Genomic DNA, 21,532 nt, shown 5'->3' on the forward strand with positions numbered 1-21,532 from the left:
CCCTGACGTGTATGTACTCGTTTAAGTTTGTGTATACTGAAATTGTTTTTGATAATTTCAAAGATCAATAAGTGTCGGCCGTCCGTTGTGCGGCTGCTGACCCCACTGATGTAGACTCCCCTTCGTTTGTGTTGTCACATCGTCACAGATATAACAGAATATAATATTTTGTCAGATGAACAAATTCAGTTGTCAGTGTGATCCTGGACGTTTGAGAGGTCATTGAGCGCCCGGATCGTCGTAGCTGCGAACGCTAATCGTCTTGTCGACTGTTCCCCTCCGCAGCTGTAGATAATAATCTCATCGGATGAGGACGGCAGGACTCTTGGGAAGCTCTTTGCGTCCCGGTCGGTCCTGTACTCTGTTTAAAACTCGTTAACTTCAAGCGCTTCGATGGCTTTTCCGATTTCTTGACACAAGCGTGCGTCGGGCACACGTCGGGTGTGACATATTCGCGGCGCTGAGAAGGTCTGTGCTTGTAAATGAAATGTTGCTCTGTAATTGAAATTGCTTCTACGGCTCCTTGTCGCGATTATTATTGTACTTCTTTGATTTTCGACTTTTTAAATACTTGAGTGTTTTCGTGATCACGGCCGACTGATTTTGATGACGTCTACGACTTACGAAAACGACGATAAGATTGTAATTATCAATATTAAATAATTGGGGAAGAACTACTACTGGAACCATCTGCAGAACAACAAGTTTCCCGATAGACTCTGCTGTTCGTCGCAATACGTGTCCAAAATATCGGAGAATCCTGACCGTACTGTTGGCGACAACCTTTGAGAGGCGTTAAGTTCCTTTAGGATCGAGGCGTTGGTGCGATGCTCGGTCCACGACATACGGAGCATCCTTCTCCAGCACCACATTTCGAGTCCATTCTCAATCAATGTTGATGCCAGATTCTCGCGCATATTCTGTCATGTGAACGCTTCCAAAGCGCGGTGGTGACGCGCGGTACCGCCCGATCATATGAACTTAGCTGATAGTCACCCCTGTCGCCATCACATAAACACATAGATGCAAGCTTATCTATATATTATATACAGTTGACGAGATTCTGGCATCTGTCAAATATCTTGAGTTCTGTGATGGTTACCGCCATACTTGTTTGTCTTGTTATCCGTAACAAAACCTGAAAATTAATCTTAAAAACTCCATGAAAAACTATTCAACAGTTCCAAAGATGTGCGCCAACCAACCAACAGACAGAATTGAATTCTAAAAATACCTGGTGCATTTTCCATTACTCTTCTTTATTTGTCCTCTTTCCGTTTTGCGACGTTTCTTCAGTGTCTGCACACATGCCGCCTTGTTTTATCACACATATACATTAATGACATTAATGACTTATTAAATTTACATTGTAAAAGACTAAAAGCTTCAATATAATTGAATTTAAACAAATTAAAATGATTCTATTACTTTTCACAAAAGTTCAACAAAATCAGTATTCCACAGCTTTGTCAGCTTTCGTCTCGTATTTATTAACAAACAAAACAAAGGATGGAACGGAACGATAACAATAAAAACGCACTGTGGGTTGGAAGTCGAGATTGGCGAGCTTAAATAATCGCCCGATGACAAAGCTCTTTGTTCTTAATAACTCGATTCACTTTGGAGTTGGAGTGTAGTAAACCTGGATAAAAATCCCTTTGTTTAAGTTAGATCCCGCAGTTTGCAGATTGAATCACCCATATATGTTTACGATCAACATGTACAATCTGCTCGTCCACGCTCCTAGTAGAACGAGAACGTTAGCTCGGGAATAGTGAATTTAATTCCTCTGGGAGTTGGTTGGCATTATGTGGATTTGTCTATTTTATTTGTTTGAATTCCAATTAGTTACTATGAGGGCAAACATTACTTGCACAAGTCAAAGCTATGTTGTGTATGATCCACTCTGTGGGACGGACGCAACAGACAAACGACAAACAGTCCGCGGCGACCGGACACCCGCCGCCAGTAATCTTGCAAATGATTGCAACAGATCCTTGTCCACGCGTGCTTATTTCTCCGAGTTTAAGTTGTGCTTAATATTTGTACTGATTTACGAACGTTTTTTAAATTGTATGTGAGGTAAATATATTTATGATTTAGATTTGGAAACTGAGCCTCGCTGCGGAGCATACTTCTGTACATTATTTTTAACAGATAAGCTTCGACGACTCCCTAGTCTAAGAGATTAAAATAAAGTGCAAAATCGTCATTAATAATATCTCGAAATTTTTAACCTTAATATTGAAATTCTTTGTATCAATAAATCATTTCAGTTTAATTATATCGGCCTTAGTACGTAATCTCTGATAATATTATTGTGACATTGTTCGAGCAATGATATTGAATAGGTCGGAGTGGCGCGGGACGCTGCGACAGCTTTCCTTTGGATATTATTTTGGTATTTATTTTTAAATATTGGAAAAGTTGGGGAAGCCGTGCGTCCCCTCTCTGAACTGATAATCGAACGTTAAATTACAGCACAGATGCTGTCTTCAGATTACTTCCAGTTTGTAATAAAATGATCGTTGATTGAATGTGGAAATATAATTAATCCGGCTTAGAAGCGCGGGCAGCCTTGACATTTCAACCTGTTTGGTTTGTTGAATGCGATCCATGACTTCTACCACTCCACTATCTTGAAGAAAAGACAGCACAGCGTAAGAGCGAATCTGATCCACTGCTGCTCCAGCTACCGTCCACACGCGAGACAGCTCAGGCATAAAAAGTAATATTGGAGGTACGCAGCAGGTATGTGCCCCTAACATAACGATATGAAAACCCTAGCGCGAGCTTTCAGCGTGGCAAACTTTAGGGGAGGGCTTCGGTTGGTGATGATGATGTCTAAGATCAGATCGGGCGCAGCGTACAGCTCGCCCTACTTTTACTATCTGCGTACAAAAGAGTTGATAAACAGACATGTACGTATGTATAATTACTACCACAAATTAGTAGCTACCAGAGTGGCATCGGAGGTCAGTCAGCGCGTTGAAGGATTACTGGTGGCCCGGAAGCCTTTTCAGTTCCACCAGGACAGGTGGGCGAGCAAAGGCTCAGCCAGGAGGAGTGGGATTTGCTAACATTGTGGGAGTGAGTGGAGTGGGATTTTCGGTAGGCAGCGACTTGGCTCTGCCCCTGGCATTGCTGAAGTCCATGGGCGATGGTAACCACTCACCATCAGGTGGGCTGTATGCTCGTATGCCTACAAGGGCAATAATAAAAAAAAATAACAGCTGCCCGAGCGCCTCCGAAGGAGACCTATCAACTCAAGAGCAGCTGCTTCGCGATTGAATCTACTACCGGATTGGAATCGCGACCCGCTGAGAAGATCCGGCGAGAAACTCAGCGGATTGATGCATGGGTTAAGTTGCACGTCGACCTCTTTGTCGAGTTCGACTAGTACGGTTACCGAGGCTCCTAAGCCTGCTCCTAGTGTTAGAGCGGAAGGCGTCTAATGTAAAGGTTATTGGATCTGAGGGATCCGTAAGGACGAGTCTGTTCTGAGAGGACGTTTATCTTTGCCATGAATTTGTTCAGAAAGATCACGCTGCGTTAATTTCAAGGCCACACAGACACGCTTCTCTAAAGCCGTGGTAGCGTGGCACATACTGCAAGTTCGCGTGCGAGGAGGCCACTTCTTGCGCTACACATTAGCTTGAGTCGGCGGAAGAGACGTTCACCATTCCAATTGAGAGTCCATTGTATGCCTGAAAGTGAGCAGGAGCATTAACGTCACGAAGTCTGCAAGTAACGGGTCACACGTCGACGCGTCTGCGAGATTGTGAACTATTGTAATATCATAATTATGTGTCTTGTATCCTTGTGGTCCGAGGCTCTCATAATTTTTCAGACCACCAGAAGCAGTGAAGGGAAGGGGAAATGAAACTAATTATAATTATTAAGATGTCAAATTCAAATTCAAATTCAAATTCAAAATCATTTATTTCAACTTAGATGTCAGAATGACACACTTTTTGAATGTCAAAATACAAATAAAAATGTTAACTCTAGCGCCGGTTCCAAAAAAAGCCACAGTCCTGAGAAGAACCGGCGAAACAAACTCAGCAGGCTTTTTTTTTTTTGTTTTTTTCTGAAATATTTTCTTTTTTTTTTAATAAATAAAAATATTTACAATAAAGGAAAAAACAAGTCAAAAAATACAATTTAAAAAAATAATAATAATGAAAAATGAAAAAGCCAGGAGCGAGCGCCTCATTCCCACGTAGTGCCATCTAGTAAATAATCCTTAACTTTATAATATGCCTTGTTGCACAAACGTTCCTTGACAGTTTTCTTAAATCTATGAACAGGTAGTAATTGAACGTTTAGTGGGATCTTGTTGAAAAGTTGTACACCCAGCCCCCTAAAAGAGTTGCTTATTTTCTTAAGTCGATCCGCCGGCAACGCAAGCCTATGTTTGTTCCTAGTGTTCACATTGTGCAAATCGCAGATTCTGGGGAATTCTTCAATGTTTTTACGCACGTACAATAAATTTTCAAAAATGTATTAGGACGCTAAAGTTAGAATTTTGATTTCCTTAAACTTGTCCCTCAAGGATTCCCTCGGGTGCATATTATAAATAGCACGAATAGCCCTCTTCTGCAGGATGAAAATCGTTTCGACATCGGCAGCATTGCCCCATAGCAAAATGCCATAGGATATAACACTATGAAAATAACTAAAATAAACCAGGCGTGCCGTATCTTCATTAGTATACGTTCGTATTTTTTTACCGCAAACGCTGCAGAACTAAGTCTACTCGCTAACTTTCATCTGTGAGGACCCCACTGCAGCTTGGAATCAACTGTTATACCAAGAAAAACTGTCGAATCCACAAGCTCCAGTGTCTCTCCACTTACAGTAATATTAGTGTCTACTTGTCTAACATTAGGTGTGGTAAATTTTATACATTTTGTTTTTTTGTTATTTAATAACAGATTATTAACACTAAACCAATGTACCACGCGCGAGATAGCATCATTCACATCGTCATAATCTTCCAATTGTCGTTTAATTTTAAACAATAATGATGTATCGTCAGCGAATAATACGACCTCGTGACGGGTTCCTCTTTAGACGTCTTCAATTTAGACGAGCTTCAGCAAAGTAATTATCTAAAGCCGACGATTTCACATCAATATTAGCTCTGTAATAGGTGTGGCAACTCATCAGAATCACCGGAATCATTGAGAAGTTCAAGCAGCAGCAGAAACAAAAAACAAACAACAAAAATTATTAAAAATAATAATATGACGAGCTACCTTATAAAAAAGCCGACGCTAACACTTCACGGGCTCCCCTCTCGGTCTCGGTCTTCTCCAGAACAAGAAAACAAGAAAACGACAAAATAACAATTAGCGCGAACTCCTCTCAACCTCAATCTCCCAAGACGGTTGGTCACCGCGGGAGAATCCGACCAAAACCCTCCAGAGAAAATTAAAACAAAATGCAGAAAAAACAGTCACCAGAACACTCTATATATAGCCACATACAATGTTAGAACTATGTCGACGTATTCACGACTACTGGAATTAACAGAATGCTTGAAAAATATAAACTTTGACATTATCGGTCTTTCGGAAACAAGAAAACTAGGAAACACAATCGAAGAACATGATGAGTTTATCCTCTACTACATCGGAGATACGCCCGGATTATACGGAGTGGGTTTTATTGTCAAAAAATATCTGAAAAGATATATTACAAGCTTCATAGGTCTTTCAGAAAGAGTAGCGCTGCTAAGGATGAATATCGATAGCTTAGAATTAAGCATAATTCAAGTTTACGCTCCAACAGAGGCCTCGAGCGACGAAGAATTGGAATTTTTCTACAGTACTGTTGACAAAGCCATACAACTCTCAGAAAACAATATCATAGTCATGGGTGACTTTAACGCCAAAATAGGACAAACCAATCCCAACGAAACAGTCACTGGTAACCACGGATATGGAGATAGAAACTGTAGAGGAAACAGGCTCATCGATTTTGCACATGAGAACAATTTTGCAATTATGAACACCTTTTTCAAAAAAACAAATAAACAAAGATGGACTTGGAGATCACCCAACGGGAAAATAAAAAATGAAATAGACTACATTTTAACAAACTTACACAGAAACATATATGATATTCAGGTTTTAAATATCACTTACCCTTCAGATCATAGACCAGTGAGAGCATCATTAAACATTGTCCCCAAAACAAAAAGTCGTAGGAAGTTCGGTCAATGCCCCAGATTCCAACTAAAGAACGAAGAAGAAGCGGAAACCTACAAGCAGACACTAAATAGCAACTTAATAAACCTACTAGAGGACCGGAGAGATGAGGACACCGTTCAGAATTATTATGATGATATAACAAACGCAATAAACAACAGCCTGAAAAAAGCTCACGAGGTTTCATCCAACAGAAACTCAGTTAAAAAACAAGTACTATCAGCACGCACAAAGGCGTTAATTTGCAGAAGACAATAATTACAAAGGACAAAACCGAAATCCAGAACCATGAAAAATGAACTAAAAGCACTCTACAAACTCATAAGTAAACGTATTAATCTAGACTATAAGGTGCACCGCACAAGAATCATTGAAAAACATCTAAATACTACAAATAGTGTCAAGAAAGCATACAAAGAAATCAGAACACACAAAACATGGATTGAAGAATTGAAAGACAAAGTAAAAAATACCCAAAATAGAACAGAAATACTGAAAATAGCCACAGAATTTTACAAGGAGCTATATAGCGCACCGAATCAATGTACATATGAACTACCGGGCACAAATCAAGTAGAGACGAGAGCAGTCATAGACGAATCCGAAGTGATTAAAGGGATTAAATCACTAAAAATAGAGAAAAGTCCAGGCCCCGACAGGATCACCAACGAAACCATAAAGCTCGGATGCGCGTATCTAGCAAAACCACTAACTCGACTATTTAATCAGATACTGAACAGCTCGTATACACCTCGTCAATGGTCAGAGTCTGATATCATCTTACTGTACAAAAAAGGAGACCCTAATAATATAAGTAATTACAGACCGATAAGCTTACTACCTTCACTATATAAACTGTTCTCCTCAATAATAGAGAAAAAAATAAAAGAAAGCACAGAGAAATACCAACCCATCGAACAGGCAGGCTTCAGAAGAGGCTTTTCAACACTGGACCACGTATGTGGTCCAGTGTTCCACTCGCTAGAAATGCTGATAGAAAAGTACCAAGAGTTCAACAGACCACTCTACATTGTCTTTATCGATTACCAAAAAGCATTTGATTCTCTGCTCCACTCATCTATATGGGAAACTCTGCTCTCTCAACAAGTACCACTAGATTACATAAAAGTCCTAAAAAATATTTACGACAACAGCACTAGCAGAGTGAAGCTGGAAACTACAGGGCCACCCATACAAATAAGAAAAGGCGTACGACAGGGAGACCCACTCTCGCCGACCATCTTCATAGCGGTGCTAGAGTCCATCATTGGCAAGTTAAACTGGGAAAGAGTTGGCATAAATATAAATGGATGTTACTTGAGCCATTTGAGATTTGCCGACGACATAGCCCTGCTATCAGAAAGTATTAACCAACTGCAAATAATGATAAACACTCTACATGAAGAAAGTCGTAAAGTAGGCTTGGAGATCAATCTAACAAAAACCAATATCATGACGAACCATATCGAAAGACCGATATATCTTGAAAATTCTTCTTTAGCATATGTCGGTGCTTACATTTATCTGGGTAAGCAAGTTTCATTCAACCAACAAAATAATGAATTGGAAGTGGAGAGAAGGATCAACAACACATGGAAAAAGTTCTGGAGTCTCAAAGAAATACTCAAAAGCGATATGACCATACGGATGAAAACGAAAGTCATGAACACCTGCCTACTACCCTCATTAACATACGCCTGTCAAACATGGAAATTTACCAGAAAAGTAAAAAATAAAATTATATCCTGTCAAAGGAGCATGGAAAGAAGCATCTTGAAAATTAAGAAAATCCAAAGGATCCGCCATACGACTATAAGACAGAAAACAAAAGCCATCGACGCTCTCAGCTATTCACAAAAGCTGAAATGGCGTTGGGCTGGACATGTAGCGAGGCTCAGCGACAACCGCTGGACCGCAAAGACAACATCATGGCGCGGTCCACTAGGACAGAGGAAAAGAGGTAGACCAATTACACGATGGGTAGATGACATCATAAAAGTAGCAGGTGTACAATGGCCGCGAGCGGCAGAGAATAGAGAGTACTGGTCATCTCTGGAGGAGGCCTTCACCTTTCATTGAGAGGGTTCTTGCTAACATAAATAAACCCTGACTAATTTAACCAATTAAATTAATATTTAGTACTTTTAAATGTAAAAATTATTCCAAATGTTATGTATATTATTTCTTAAAATAAGAACACAATTCAATACTTCTTATCACTCATAACATGTACATAATCAAAAAATAATAATCAAGATTCAATTAAAAATTATTTTGTTAATTATTTTGAATATTGGATAATAAATTTAAAAATGTGAATTATTTTGCATGCATATTAATAATGAAAATTTTTTTTGGTATGAAAAGCAAGAAATAAAAGGCTTTTTTATTTTTATTTATTTATTTAATAGGTGTGGCCTAATTCATTTTACATTTCGTCCTGCTCGTAAATATTTATATAATATGTGTGTTGTAATGTAACATTAATAGAAATGGTATCAAAGGTTAATTTGTTGCAAAATAAGGGACTTATGCCCAAAGATGGCTCGGTGGAAACAGATTCTGTTTAACATTGAACTAGCAGCACAATATTGTAACTTCCTTTCCAACATCACTTCCAGTATCCTACACCGTATTAGGCGCGGTAGCACCATTCGCCCCCCCCCTCACCCTCTTACCTTTCGCCCCCGATACTCTTGGTCACCAAGGTCATATAGGTCACCCTCGACAGAGCGATGACATACTGTCCGCATATTAAGCCAATTTGCGACCGAGCTGCGTATCCCGTGATCTGCAAGTGAAGTAAATTGTCCCTTCGCAAAAAGGTGACACTCTACAAATAGTACTTACGTCTGGTCTTAGCTTAGGAAAGTGTAGATCTTCACGATTACCTACAACTAGAATCAATCAGTAAGTATCTGAAGAAAGCGTCGGATAGCTTCTTCGATAAAGCGGCGGGACAGGATAACCCTCTATTCGACGACGTGGCCTAAAACGTGTTCTTTCGGTATTTTGAAGCTCTCTGAGCACCGGTCACCCTGCTCGGCGAACTCGCTGAATGCGACGAAGGGTTCGATATGCGACGTAACCCACAGAGACAACCCACTGAGTTTCTCGTCAGATATTCTCACTGGGTCCAGATTCTGATCTGTAGATTCAGTGAAGCATTGCCCTTCATAGGGCTTGTTAATAAATTTTCTCATGCTGAATCCCGTGAGCGTCTGAACATTCAGTGAATCTAGCTTAACCCCTTGAGGTTACTACAAGTGGGTAGGCTATAAAATAATCGTTAGCTGAACTAATAAGTAATCGTCGAGTTACGCGGCGGCGGATCACTGCTTAACGTGAAATTGTGTGTACGTCAAAACAATTTGAAAATGTTCCCAGAAATAGTGTACACTAGCGAGTGTAGCCCGCATGCCAGTCTAATTATGTTTCGTAGGGTTTTTTTTTCTTGATTTCCCTTCGATTACGCGAGCTCACTTGTTTATGTAGCGGAATATTCCGCGGCGAGCCGGGGCCGAGCCGGGGCCGAGCCGGGGCCGGCGCGACCGTGTCTCGCGCGACCTTTAATTTACAACTTTCAAAATACATTACAGTTGACATATCATTTGTTGTTGAAAACAAAGTAGTGTGCTTGTCTCGCTCGATGCCACCAAGACATCAGTTCAATAAATACTTCGATATTAAAGTTGCCAGTAGCTTTCAAGCTATAATAATCGCAATGAGCTCCGGTCGCCACTCAGCCCGAGTTGGACTGAGTTCGTGTGTCCACTTATAGCTTGAGCATAACGATAAAAACTAATAAGGGTTTCATATGATGGTTTCATATAGCTTAATGATAAAAACGGGAAGCACACTTCTCTTTAATAAATTCCTTAAAGCAAACAACAAATTCTTGGAGCATCCGTTGAGCGCTTCGTTGAGACGCGTGGCGGCGCGCCGGCCGCGGTGCCCGATACAATCCAGAGGGACTCGTCACGTTGTAATTGAATGTCAAAAGAAAACAACCATGCCCGATGTGCTACGAGTAATACATAGAATAAAACCCTACAAGGCCACTTGGATGAGAATGAGACTTGGTACAATTACAAATCATTTTGGTATTATTACAACTTTGCAACTCACTTTGAAACATAAATGAAGCTTTAGGGTAATGTGAGCGTAGAGTTAGCGCGTGACGACGACTGATTGTCGATACATATTTTCTTATTTAATTTGCAAGCGTTTATTTAGCTTTCATTTTATTCGTGCTTGTTTGCGTCAAATCTTGCAATCCTCTATTATTAGAGAGTCTCAGCAGACCACGAAACGTGTCCGAATTTGTCGTCATTTATGCCTTCAACATTAGCACCGTTGTGCAGACCGTGAGCGCTCGTGGACACACTTGGAGAATGAAGCACATAGGGTTCATAAATTGAGAAACACAATGTTTCAGATAGCTTTGTTACTACATTACTGTTGCGAAACAATAAATAACAATTATCTCAAAGCTTTAGACCCGAAACCCAATCTTGCGTTAATGAATCGTTAATTATGAAATGAAAACTAAATACAAGTTATATAGAAGCCAAAACAAAGAGTAGAATACAAGTTACTTAAACCAACAATCAAAAGTTCCAGCGGGATGCTGGGCGCCGCGCGTCTATAGCTGCCTTAACTTATTCTGTTAGGACAGCTGCAGACGGCGGGCTATTGTTGTTCGCTTCTATACAATTTTTCATTGGACTATCAGTGTTCTCTGGTGACCTTCTCTGGCACCATGGCAGTGTGTAGAGCCCGTATCTTACACACATTCGTTGAAAGGATCCAGCTGACCAAAATATAACTGAAAAATAAAATAAGTGACTAACTAACAAGAACAAACAAAAAAAAAAATACTAATAATCTCTATTTCGTAATCACTGAAATTTCCAAGACATGTTACATACATTACAGTCAGGATTTACCCAAATAAATTAATAATAGCTTCAATGAATACCCCTTTTAAAGTTGACAGTATGACGCAGCCCTTATCCTGGAACATTATTTCCTTTCGTAATAAGAGGATTATAATTTGGCATTGAACATTCTAATGAGCTCGAGACGCTGGTCCACAAAATGCTTTTAAAAAATTCATGCGTTTTCAAGTGAAAATGTAGTAATTGAAATGTTCAGCTTTGGAGGACGATTTTATCTCCACGTTATTACTTTTTTGACTTGGTTAAATAAACTTAAATTCTTTCGTATCGCCTCGAGTATCGCGATGGTGGTCCGCGTCGCGTCAGTACATTCCCGGGCTGTGTAGTGTGTGCTCGTTTCAATAAGATCATCATGAACTGAAGTATTTGGTCGATGTACGTGAATGTGTGCACAGAGCACGTCCGGCCACACTACGCAAGTTACACATTGCTGGTTGTCAGCTCCCGGCCCGCGTCCTGTTTACTGGTAATTAATAGTTTAATAGCTTTCTGTTTGTCCCGCTGAGGTTACACAAGTATTGTTCAAGTTCACCACTCAGTCTCCTATCTGCTTACATCGTATGTGAGGTTCAAATAAAAAATGATCTAAACAGATCAGGTGCCAATTTAAAAGCTTAATTAGCTTAAGGCGTCGTGGTCTAAAATGTAAGTCGCACGATATGTTCCTATCGACTGAGGCGACGATGCATTCTTATAACATACATAAATAATAAAACAGTAGGACCGGGGTGTCTTTACATTGAAATATAATAATAAAATAATAAGCTCATAAAGCGAGCACTTCACTTACTTGAACACATATTAGTGATTTTATGAATGCTTTTCGTGTTTATTTAATTTAAGAAATTGTTGTTGTTAACAAATTGATTTTAATGCAGTTCTCGCAGGTATTCATTTGCAACAGAATTATGAATTAGCATAATTAAAATCGAATGTCGCTGTGCGATGTTAGCAGAAGTTACATAACAAACAGCATGAGGGGTAGGGGCAGCTGTTATACTATAATGCTGTTTTTTCTTTCCTAAAATAGCCTAAGAGGGTATTCCAGCTGTGCTGTGACTGTCAGGTGAGCTCACGGGGCTCATCCTGAGGAATGCTGTAGGATCGAGGCTCACCCCTCGCGTCTCAAGCTGGGCAGCATTTATCCAATAATAATGAAAATTGTAAAACTACCTTAGATAATTACAATTTGTTATAATTAATGTAAACCCACTGCCTAAAATTTAAACACGTAAGTAATCAAAGAGCGAAGTTTGTAATCTATGAAGACATCTCTGTAATGAGTTTCAATATGGAGTCGGTGATTACTTCGAGACGGCCTCTGAGCGATGGAGGAGCTTTCTTTTAATTACCTTGTCGTTATTTAATTCGTATTGTTTGATATTCTGGCAGCTGTTGACAATCGTACTGTCAATATCATCAATATTGTCACAAAAGCTGTGTGTGCTTATATACTATGTATGTGTGTTTGTTTAAGTGTTAAAGTACATTATTTTACATGTAGGAAAAACGTAAGGAGTAAACTTTAAATACTATGTATGTATATGAGTATATATACATCTGTATGAAGAAATAGGTGCATAGAATGAAATCTTCCAAATTAGTTTACATCTGGTGCTAACTACTAGACAAAACCAAAAATTCTAGCCACTAAGTCGACTAGAATTTAATTTTGTAACAATAATGTGTATTTGATACGAGAGGAAATCATTCGGTCTCCTGTGTGGGCACGGAGCGACGCGGAGCTCGTCAATCACAACTCTTAATAGCATACCCACATTCATCCTAGATGCTTTTTTAACTAGACACTTTAAAACTGACCTGATTCTGATTTTTTTTTTCTTATTTTTTTGTTCGAAAGGATAGACTTCCCGAATAGTCCTGTAATCATCAGGATCAGGATCTGATAATGGAATCCTGGAGAAATCGCGAAAAATCTACAAATTTCAAAGCCTGTCTTGAAGTGATTTGGGTGTTTCTTTTTATTCTTATTATTTATTCTTATTATTGTGCCTCTTTGTCATTCGTTGCACGCTCTCGATTGCACTTTAAGCCTTAAATGGAACGCCTCAGAGCGAGGTATCGCCGCATGCTTCATGCCGCATGAGTCATGTTTTTTCGTACGTGCAGCCGGCTCCATCGAATTATAAGACGTTGTCACGTCAAAATGTATAGTGAGTAAGACAGGAGACCGGCTTCGTCCTCATCCCTACTACGTGATGTTCGCTGGATGAGTGGTGACACCTGGCGGGGATAGCTGATCGATTGATAGTTGATCAGTAGTCGACCGGCGAGGGCGGGAGATCAATTTCAATTTTAAAAAAATCATAATTAAAGGAACTTGAAATTATAAACTCTGAATAAGAATTTATCGTACTACAATTATAATATTTGATTGCCATCTTGCAACCTTATTGCGGATCTGTGCATAGAATAAAAAAAATATTAATCGGGATGGAAAAATAGGGGTTGATCGTAGAGGGGTGAAAACTTCAGAGTAATATGAATTTTTTTATTCTACGTCATGACAAAATAAAAACAAAATTCTCACAAAAAAATTTAAAGTTTTTAATTAGCAAATAAAAAATAAGGGTTGATTTTAGAGGAGTGAAAATTTAGGGTTGTACGTATTTTTGTATGCTGTATCATAAAAAAATAAAAACAAACATTTTTGTCTAAAAAATAACAAATAAAATTTAGGGGTGAACCACCCTTAACATTTAGGGGGATGAAAAATAGATGTTGTTCGATTCTCAACCTTGACCGATATGCACGCTAAGATTCACGAAAATCGGTTGAGCCGTTTCGGAGGAGTATGGGAACGAACATTGTGACACGAGAATTTTATATATTAGAAGATGTATAACGCTATTGACCCACGGATTAGTTTAATGTGCTCCAATTTGTTTGTTAAATCAAAACAGTTCATTTCAAATATTTGTCAACGAAATCTTCATTCTTAAGTGTTGATTTTTGTAGTTTCAGATTTCAGAAGCCATTCCGAGCTCATCACTACAATGACGCGCCTTAAATGTAGCATTAGAGTGACAAAGTAGCTAAACTGTTGTAATTACCCACTGAACCGAAATTGGAGTGTTGGATAAACAGTGTGAGTGCGCATCTCCTTAGTTAATAAATAATTGCGGCTTCGTGTGTACCTACTCTTACATAATATTCCTCCAGATTAACCTTTGTGAATATCCTTCTCATTAGGGCGGCTCGAGTCGGATAGGTCCCTACTAGTTCCATTACCTCTGGTTTTTGCTGCGGTGCGCTGCAAAGGGCCCGTTAACAATGGGCAGGCGCTGATCCTTGCAAAAACACAAGATCAAAGGTGACCTACCCGTAATAACGTTCACGAACCGAGTTGTGAATTATTCAAGGTTTACCTGTTTCGTGGTTTAAGCATTAAATACAAGCTTTGGATATATTATTGTATAGTTTCAGTGACGGGTTTTCTTTTAACAGGCCCTTTGTTGTAGGTAAAGGCTTTTACTTGCGCCAGATTAGGTACGTAGTTTTTATTGGTTTAACGTAGCAAACAAACTCACGGTCTATGGTGACAAGTGACGTCATCAGTGACATGCACGTGAGTAGTGGCGGCTCGGATAGGCTCATATACACAACCGCTTTCGCAACATTATCTGCTTGAATTTCGACAGTACGTTCTCAAAAGTAAACCAGCTATTTTAGAAATATTAGTCTGAGCACGGAGGTGCTTATCGACCAAAATATAATTCAAAATAGTACCAGACCTTGGAAACACCTATGATCAGATAAAAGTTCATTTATCTTAATATTCCATGTAATTAAAAAAACAATAGGCATTATGAAGTTATTACTGGTAAGGGATAACGAAATGTCGTTTTCAAAAGAACTTACTTTAGACGAAGTTAAATCAAAATCAATCATTTAAGGTCGATGTGTTTCATTGTAATGTGATAGAGGTTGTCAGGATTCCAAATAAATATTCGCGGCGCGGGAGGGTCCTACGAGATAGACTCACGTAGGCGCAAGGATTAAGGATCACAACAGAAACCAGTGAAGTGAGAGGGTAGGCCGCGCGATCAGAATGTCAATACTTTGAGAAGGCTGTAAATCTGGGACCGACCAACGATCAACTCCGTGCGGACTTTTGGATTTATTTATGTGGAAGGGGAATTCTATTGGAAACACTTACGACAAAAATCGATTGGTCCTATACATGAGCGGGAGTACTGCGAACTATATCATGTATCTGAGTCTGTACGGAGCGCAATTCGTCCCTGTCCTGTTGGGCTGGGAGTTCAAGCCCTGGCTGAGCGCGCTAGGCCCCGGGCACGATCCGCGCCAATATTTACCACACAGGATCATGGGCCACACAGGAGCCTGGTGGCTCTACATTTTCAAGTCCGCGTCAAGGATATAATCGCAGTTAGTATAGTAGAATAAAGGCTTCGACTTATGTCGGTGAGGTAGTCGCTTAACGTCGGATAGCTAATCTGTCTGCTCAGCTAATTAATTAACTAAATCGTACAAATAACGAAACCAATAGCTACACGCACGTCCAGTCGAACATTTTAAACACCTAAACAAAAATATTTCAGTAAACCGACTAACAATATAACAAACAATGAAGGGACTCCAAACTCTCAAAGCCGAAGCCTACAATTTGATGATTCTGTTTTGGTAATTGTTTTTTGTGTCATCGTGTTAACGACGTTAAGTATTTAGGCCACAACGATATCACCGGGCTTGCGGGGGCTTGCGGGGGCTCGCGGGGGCTTGTAGGGGCTCGCTGAGGGCGCGCTGAGGGCTCTGTAGTCCTCCAGTTTTCCTTATTCAAAACGTGTTTACAGCTTTACCGTTTAGCATACAAATGTTCCTTTCGTTAAGTCTCTTTAATACACTTTGGATTTCATGGTTGTTTTCATCAGAATGATTGTGAAATGGATGAGACATTGAGAACTTTGGATTCATTGAGTTGTTTTGGCCGTATGATGTTTACACTGGCGTATATGGTACTTACGACTCTATCGTGGTGGTGATGTGTTGATTTAGGTTTTCACAAAAGTCATCAGTATGATATCACAACCACCCTACCTATTTTTTCTACACAATTTGCATCAAAATAGCTACTCACCGTTGAACATCGTTGTTAAGTAAGCTAAATAATAAATAATGGTTGAAGATGTTATATAGCAACTTATTTGCAGCAGATTTATTTATTATTTACACGTAGTTTTCAACTTCTTAATGCATTAAAATATCCGAAAATTATCATTAAAGACAAAGTAGAAATGGTCGTATTAACTTAAATATTTTGTATGAAAACCTGCTAAACTCAAATAAGTAGAATAATTCAAATGCCATTAGTGATCTAGAGCGAGCAAAACAATAAAACTGCTGAGTCTGTACCTCTTTCATCTCTGTTTGTGATCGATTCTCTTAATTGTTTTAGCTTGACTTGTCGTGTCGACGAACATTAGAGATATCAGAATAATTCGAAACAGCTCTATTATTTTTTATTAAAGATTTTCTCACCTTTCCTTCTCTATAAAAAAATCAATCACTCGTAAAATAAATGAAAAAAAAAAGCTTTACAAAATAATAAAGTGTCAGCAATGTGTCAAAATGTGCAATATTCATCCTCTGACTTCTTGTAAACCATTCTTCCAAAAACATAATATTTTAACTGTACCATCCATATATATACAAGAATGTTGTTTGTTTGTTAAAAAGCACCCACAATTATATAAATCGTGTGGCGAGTACTGTCAATTTAATACAAGATACCCTACTAAACTAATGTTACCAAGTATAAATACTCGTTACTACCATACAAACTGTTATCCTATGACTATCAGAATATTTAATAAGATACCAAACAGCATAAGAGATCTTCCACTAACTCAATTTAAAAGAAAATTATATTTATGGCTGATAGATAAGGCTTATTATAGTGTGCAAGAATTTTTAAATGATAAGTGTTGTACATAATAAAATATTAGAATAAGAAGTGATAGAATGTAAAAATAGATAGATTTAGTAAATTTTGTGTTATAATTAATATAAAAATAAATTAAATTTTCGCATGCCTAAACAGGCGAAATATATGAAGCTATGTCCTATATCTTATAAACTATATTTCTGGCGAATAAAGATTTTCTTTCTTTCTTTCTTTCTTTCTTTCAGCTCGCACGCAGTACAAGTGAAAGTAATGTTTAGAAGTATTCAATGTCCGTTTTACGTAGAGTAAATCCTTTAGTTAGATGTAGTACATAAATATTATGTACATATATGTTTGTCTCTTATTAGTGCAATTTTTGTTTCTTCGAGTTTCAAATCAAAAGGCTGCTAAAGAACTTTTCATTGAAATAATAACCGAGTTCAGTGATTATGTTTATATATAATATATTTCGCCGCGGGGTGAATACTAATGATTGGTACAATTGTATGTAATTACTTAAACAACCGGAACGTGATAGCAATATAAATACTTATAATGTTTTATCAATGCCATTGAAGTGTCCATGGGCCGCAGTAGAGGCTCAGTACAAGGTGTGCCGCCAGCTCTTCTACTCCCGACTCTAATTCCGACCGACAACTCTGTGATTTAGCGACTCGATTAGTTCCACGGAGCATCAAACTGTTAATAGCTTAGGTTTAGAATAGGTTTGTAAGACGAAGTAATCCGTAATGATGTTGTGTCGGGCCCCAGCTTCCATCATCTCATTACAAATGTTTGAGTTCTCGTTCGTAACTTTTCTCATTAAATAACCATAGCTCCTGAAGTAATATTAAATTTCCCATATGTATTTAACAGGGACGGACTCAGTGAGGCCACTGCCGGGGGTCGAGTGACTAGCTTTTTATAAGTTGATCTGTGAATGATATTTTTTTTTTATATATATACATATATAGCTGTTCTATTATTGCACTTGTATTCCAGCCTCGTGACCGTAAGTTAGAGATTATCATAAGGTAATAATAATCTTTCGGTTTTTTAGAACATCGTGAGTTCGCGACGTGAAGCAACTTCATGAATTATTACGATTGACGACCTCATACTGGCCTGGCGTTAGGCGCCTAGTGTCATTGAAAACTATCTTGCCCACGGAGTCGGAACCCTGGCCTTCAAGCATACAAGTAAATACTGCGGCTTTCATTTTATTGCACACATACATAGATGTGCACGCGACGAAGTTTATCGTACAAGTTGTTCACGAGCATCACGTCTATGGACCTGCTTCTGTGTATGTAGTGGTACCGGCCACAGAGCCTGACTCCTTGCAAGTAGCAAGAGTGTGGCTATGCCAATCGTTTTTCCATTAGACCATGTATAATTTTGGCTCCTCGATCATTTCCTAAAACGTCAAAATTTTAATATAAAAAGACACAAAGGTGAATGTAGAATAATATAATAATACTAGCTGACCCGGCAAACGTTGTGTTGCCTTAAATAAGATTTCTAGGGAAATTCTACTGTAGAAAAAAAACCTCATTTAACCACATAATACCTTATAAACAAAAAAATATATCCAAAAAATAAAAATAAAAAATAAATGTTTGGGGTGGACAACCCCATTTCACTTAGGGGTATGAAAAATAGATAGTAGCCGATTCTCAGACCTACTGAACATACTATTGATACACAAATAAAACCAAAAAAACATGGCTGAAAAATGTATAGTATTGTAGAGCTCTCAAATTATATATTAAGTGTATAATCTATGATGTATAGTGAGTAAGTAAGACAGGAGACCGGCTTCGTCCTCATCCCTACTACGTGATGTTTGCTGGATGAGTGGTGACACCTGGCGGGGATAGCTGATCAATCGATAGTTGATCAGTAGTCGACCGGCGAGGGCGGGAGATCAAATTAAATTTAAAAAAAATCATAATTAAAGGAACTTGAAATTATAAACTCTGAATAAGAATTTATCGTACTACAATTATAAAATTTGATTGCCATCTTGCAACCTTATTGCAGATCTGTGCATAGAAAAAAAATATTAATCGGGGTGGAAAAATAGGGGTTGATCATATAAGAGTGAAAATTGAGAGTAATATGATTTTTTTTATTTTAAGTCATAACAAAACAAAATAAAAAACTTGCCAAAAAATTAAAGTTTATAATTAACAAATAAAAAATAGCGGTTGATCATAGAGGGATGAAAAATTGAGAGTAACATCAGATTTTTTATTTTAATTCGTGACGAAATAAAAATAAAAATGAAAATCTAAATGAAAAATAAAAAAGATAATTGGGTCCTTTTTAAGTCTGCTAGGAATAGGTGTAATCAAATGATACGCAATGCCAAGCGCCGCCACATTCTGGATAATATCGCTTCTTCTTCTCCTGCCGATGTTTGGAAATTTCTCGGAACTTTGGGTATCGGCAGATCGCGACGTTTGGACATTCCAAGTATTATTCAATTAGATGATCTCAACCGACATTTCTCCACATCCTCCGTGATAGATCCCTTAACTAAAAATCAAACGTTAGCTTATTTGTCCGGCCTAAGGCGTCCAGATGTTGTCCCCTTTCAGCTCTTTCCAGTTGCCCCCTCTGAGATAAGAAAAGTGATACTTTCCATTAAATCTAATGCGGTGGGATATGACAACATATGTCGCCGCATGATTATAACTATCCTAGACTGTCTCCTACCTGCAATTTATCATATTATTAACTTCTCTCTTGACTCTGGAGAGTTTCCTTTCCTATGGCGCAGAGCTTATGTTCGTGCCCTACCTAAAATTCCTGACCCTTTTGTTCCTAATCACTTTCGCCCAATTTCAATCTTACCCTTCCTATCCAAAGTCCTCGAGATCTGTGTCCATAAGCAGCTTTCTCGATTTATATTTAATAATTCCCTAATTAGCCCTTTTCAATCTGGGTTTAGACCAGGCCACAGCACCATTTCCGCGCTTCTGAAAGTGACAGGTGATATCAGGGTGGGCTTGGAAGAATCCAAAATCACTATACTAGTTTTGGTTGATTTCTCAAACGCGTTTAACACCGTTTGTCACGATATCCTTCTTTCCATCCTCTCTCATCTCAACGTCTCAAAAGGGGCGTTGGATTGGTTCTCTTCCTATCTTCAGGGACGTCAGCAATCTGTTCGTAATGACGAACTCTCATCAAACTGGTGTAATCTTGAATCTGGCGTCCCACAAGGCGGTGTCCTCTCTCCTCTCTTGTTTTCAATTTTTATAAATTTTCTCACCCCTGAGCTACGGTGTGCATTTCATCTTTACGCCGATGATCTACAACTGTACGCACAAACCAATGTTGATCACATATCGGATGCTATTACCAAACTAAACAATGATTTAAAATCAATCAAAAATTGGTCCGATAGGTTTGGTCTGGCGGTGAATCCTACCAAATGCCAGGCGTTAATTGTTGGTAGCCATCGAAATATGAGTAAGATCAGTAATTTTAAGCTGCCGCCTGTTGTTTTCAATGACATAATCATCCCCTTTAGCCGAAACGTGAAAAATCTTGGATTACACATTGACACTACACTTGGTTGGAGAGCGCAAATAACATCCATTAGTCAAAAAGTCATCAGGACCTTGCGATCTCTCTATCGGCTAAAAAATATGCTACCATCAAATGTAAAGGCCATGCTTGTGCAGACTTTAATTTTCCCTATGGTAGACTACGGTGATGTGTGCTACTATGACCTGAATGCAGATCTCCTCAACAAACTAGACCGCCTTCTCAATAATTGCATTCGATTCGTTTTCAATCTTAGAAAATATGACCATGTGTCCGCGCATCGAACTCGTCTGAAATGGTTACCGATCCGTCAGCGTAGAGAGGAGAGAGCGCTTACTACCTTGTTTTCTCTTTTGGACTCTGCCTCTTCACCCTCTTACTTAAAATCGCATTTTAAATACTTGAACGCAAGCCATGACAAAATTCTACGTTCTTCACATAATCGTCTCTTACAATGTCCTATCCATCGCTCAGATTTTTTACATTCTTCTTTCTTTGTACAGTCCATAATATTATGGAATTCGCTTCCCAAAGAAATCAGGATGATCAGCAATCGCTTTACTTTTAAACTCAAAGTTCGCCAACACATCCACAAAAAACTGGAAGAATCATCTCCAAACTAGTTTATTTCATTTTTCAATTATTATTATTATATTATATATATATATATATATATATATATATATATATATATTTACTTTTAGCCATTCTTAACTATAATACTAAATTGTGTATTTTCATGTGTATATTATTGTGTGTAATTATGTGTATGTATGTATTTTACTATTTTATACATAGGTATATTGAATTGTAGTATGTGTATTCTATAATACTGAGATATTATTTTAAGGAAGATTTTTGTTTTGAGT

At 38.5% G+C, this 21,532-nt stretch overlaps 1 protein-coding gene across 1 annotated transcript; it reads left to right on the forward strand.

Moving 5' to 3' along the window:
• The first annotated feature begins 5,214 nt into the window (after positions 1 to 5,214).
• Positions 5,215 to 8,610, forward strand: LOC134199219 (craniofacial development protein 2-like). The gene has a single exon (XM_062669591.1). It carries the CDS (start codon positions 5,505 to 5,507, stop codon positions 6,471 to 6,473), a length of 969 nt encoding a protein of 322 aa, XP_062525575.1. The 5' UTR covers positions 5,215 to 5,504; the 3' UTR covers positions 6,474 to 8,610.
• Positions 8,611 to 21,532: the final 12,922 nt, after the last annotated feature.

The sequence above is a fragment of the Bombyx mori genome, chromosome 8 (assembly GCF_030269925.1).
Source record: "Bombyx mori chromosome 8, ASM3026992v2".
Taxonomy (NCBI): Eukaryota; Metazoa; Arthropoda; class Insecta; order Lepidoptera; family Bombycidae; genus Bombyx; species Bombyx mori.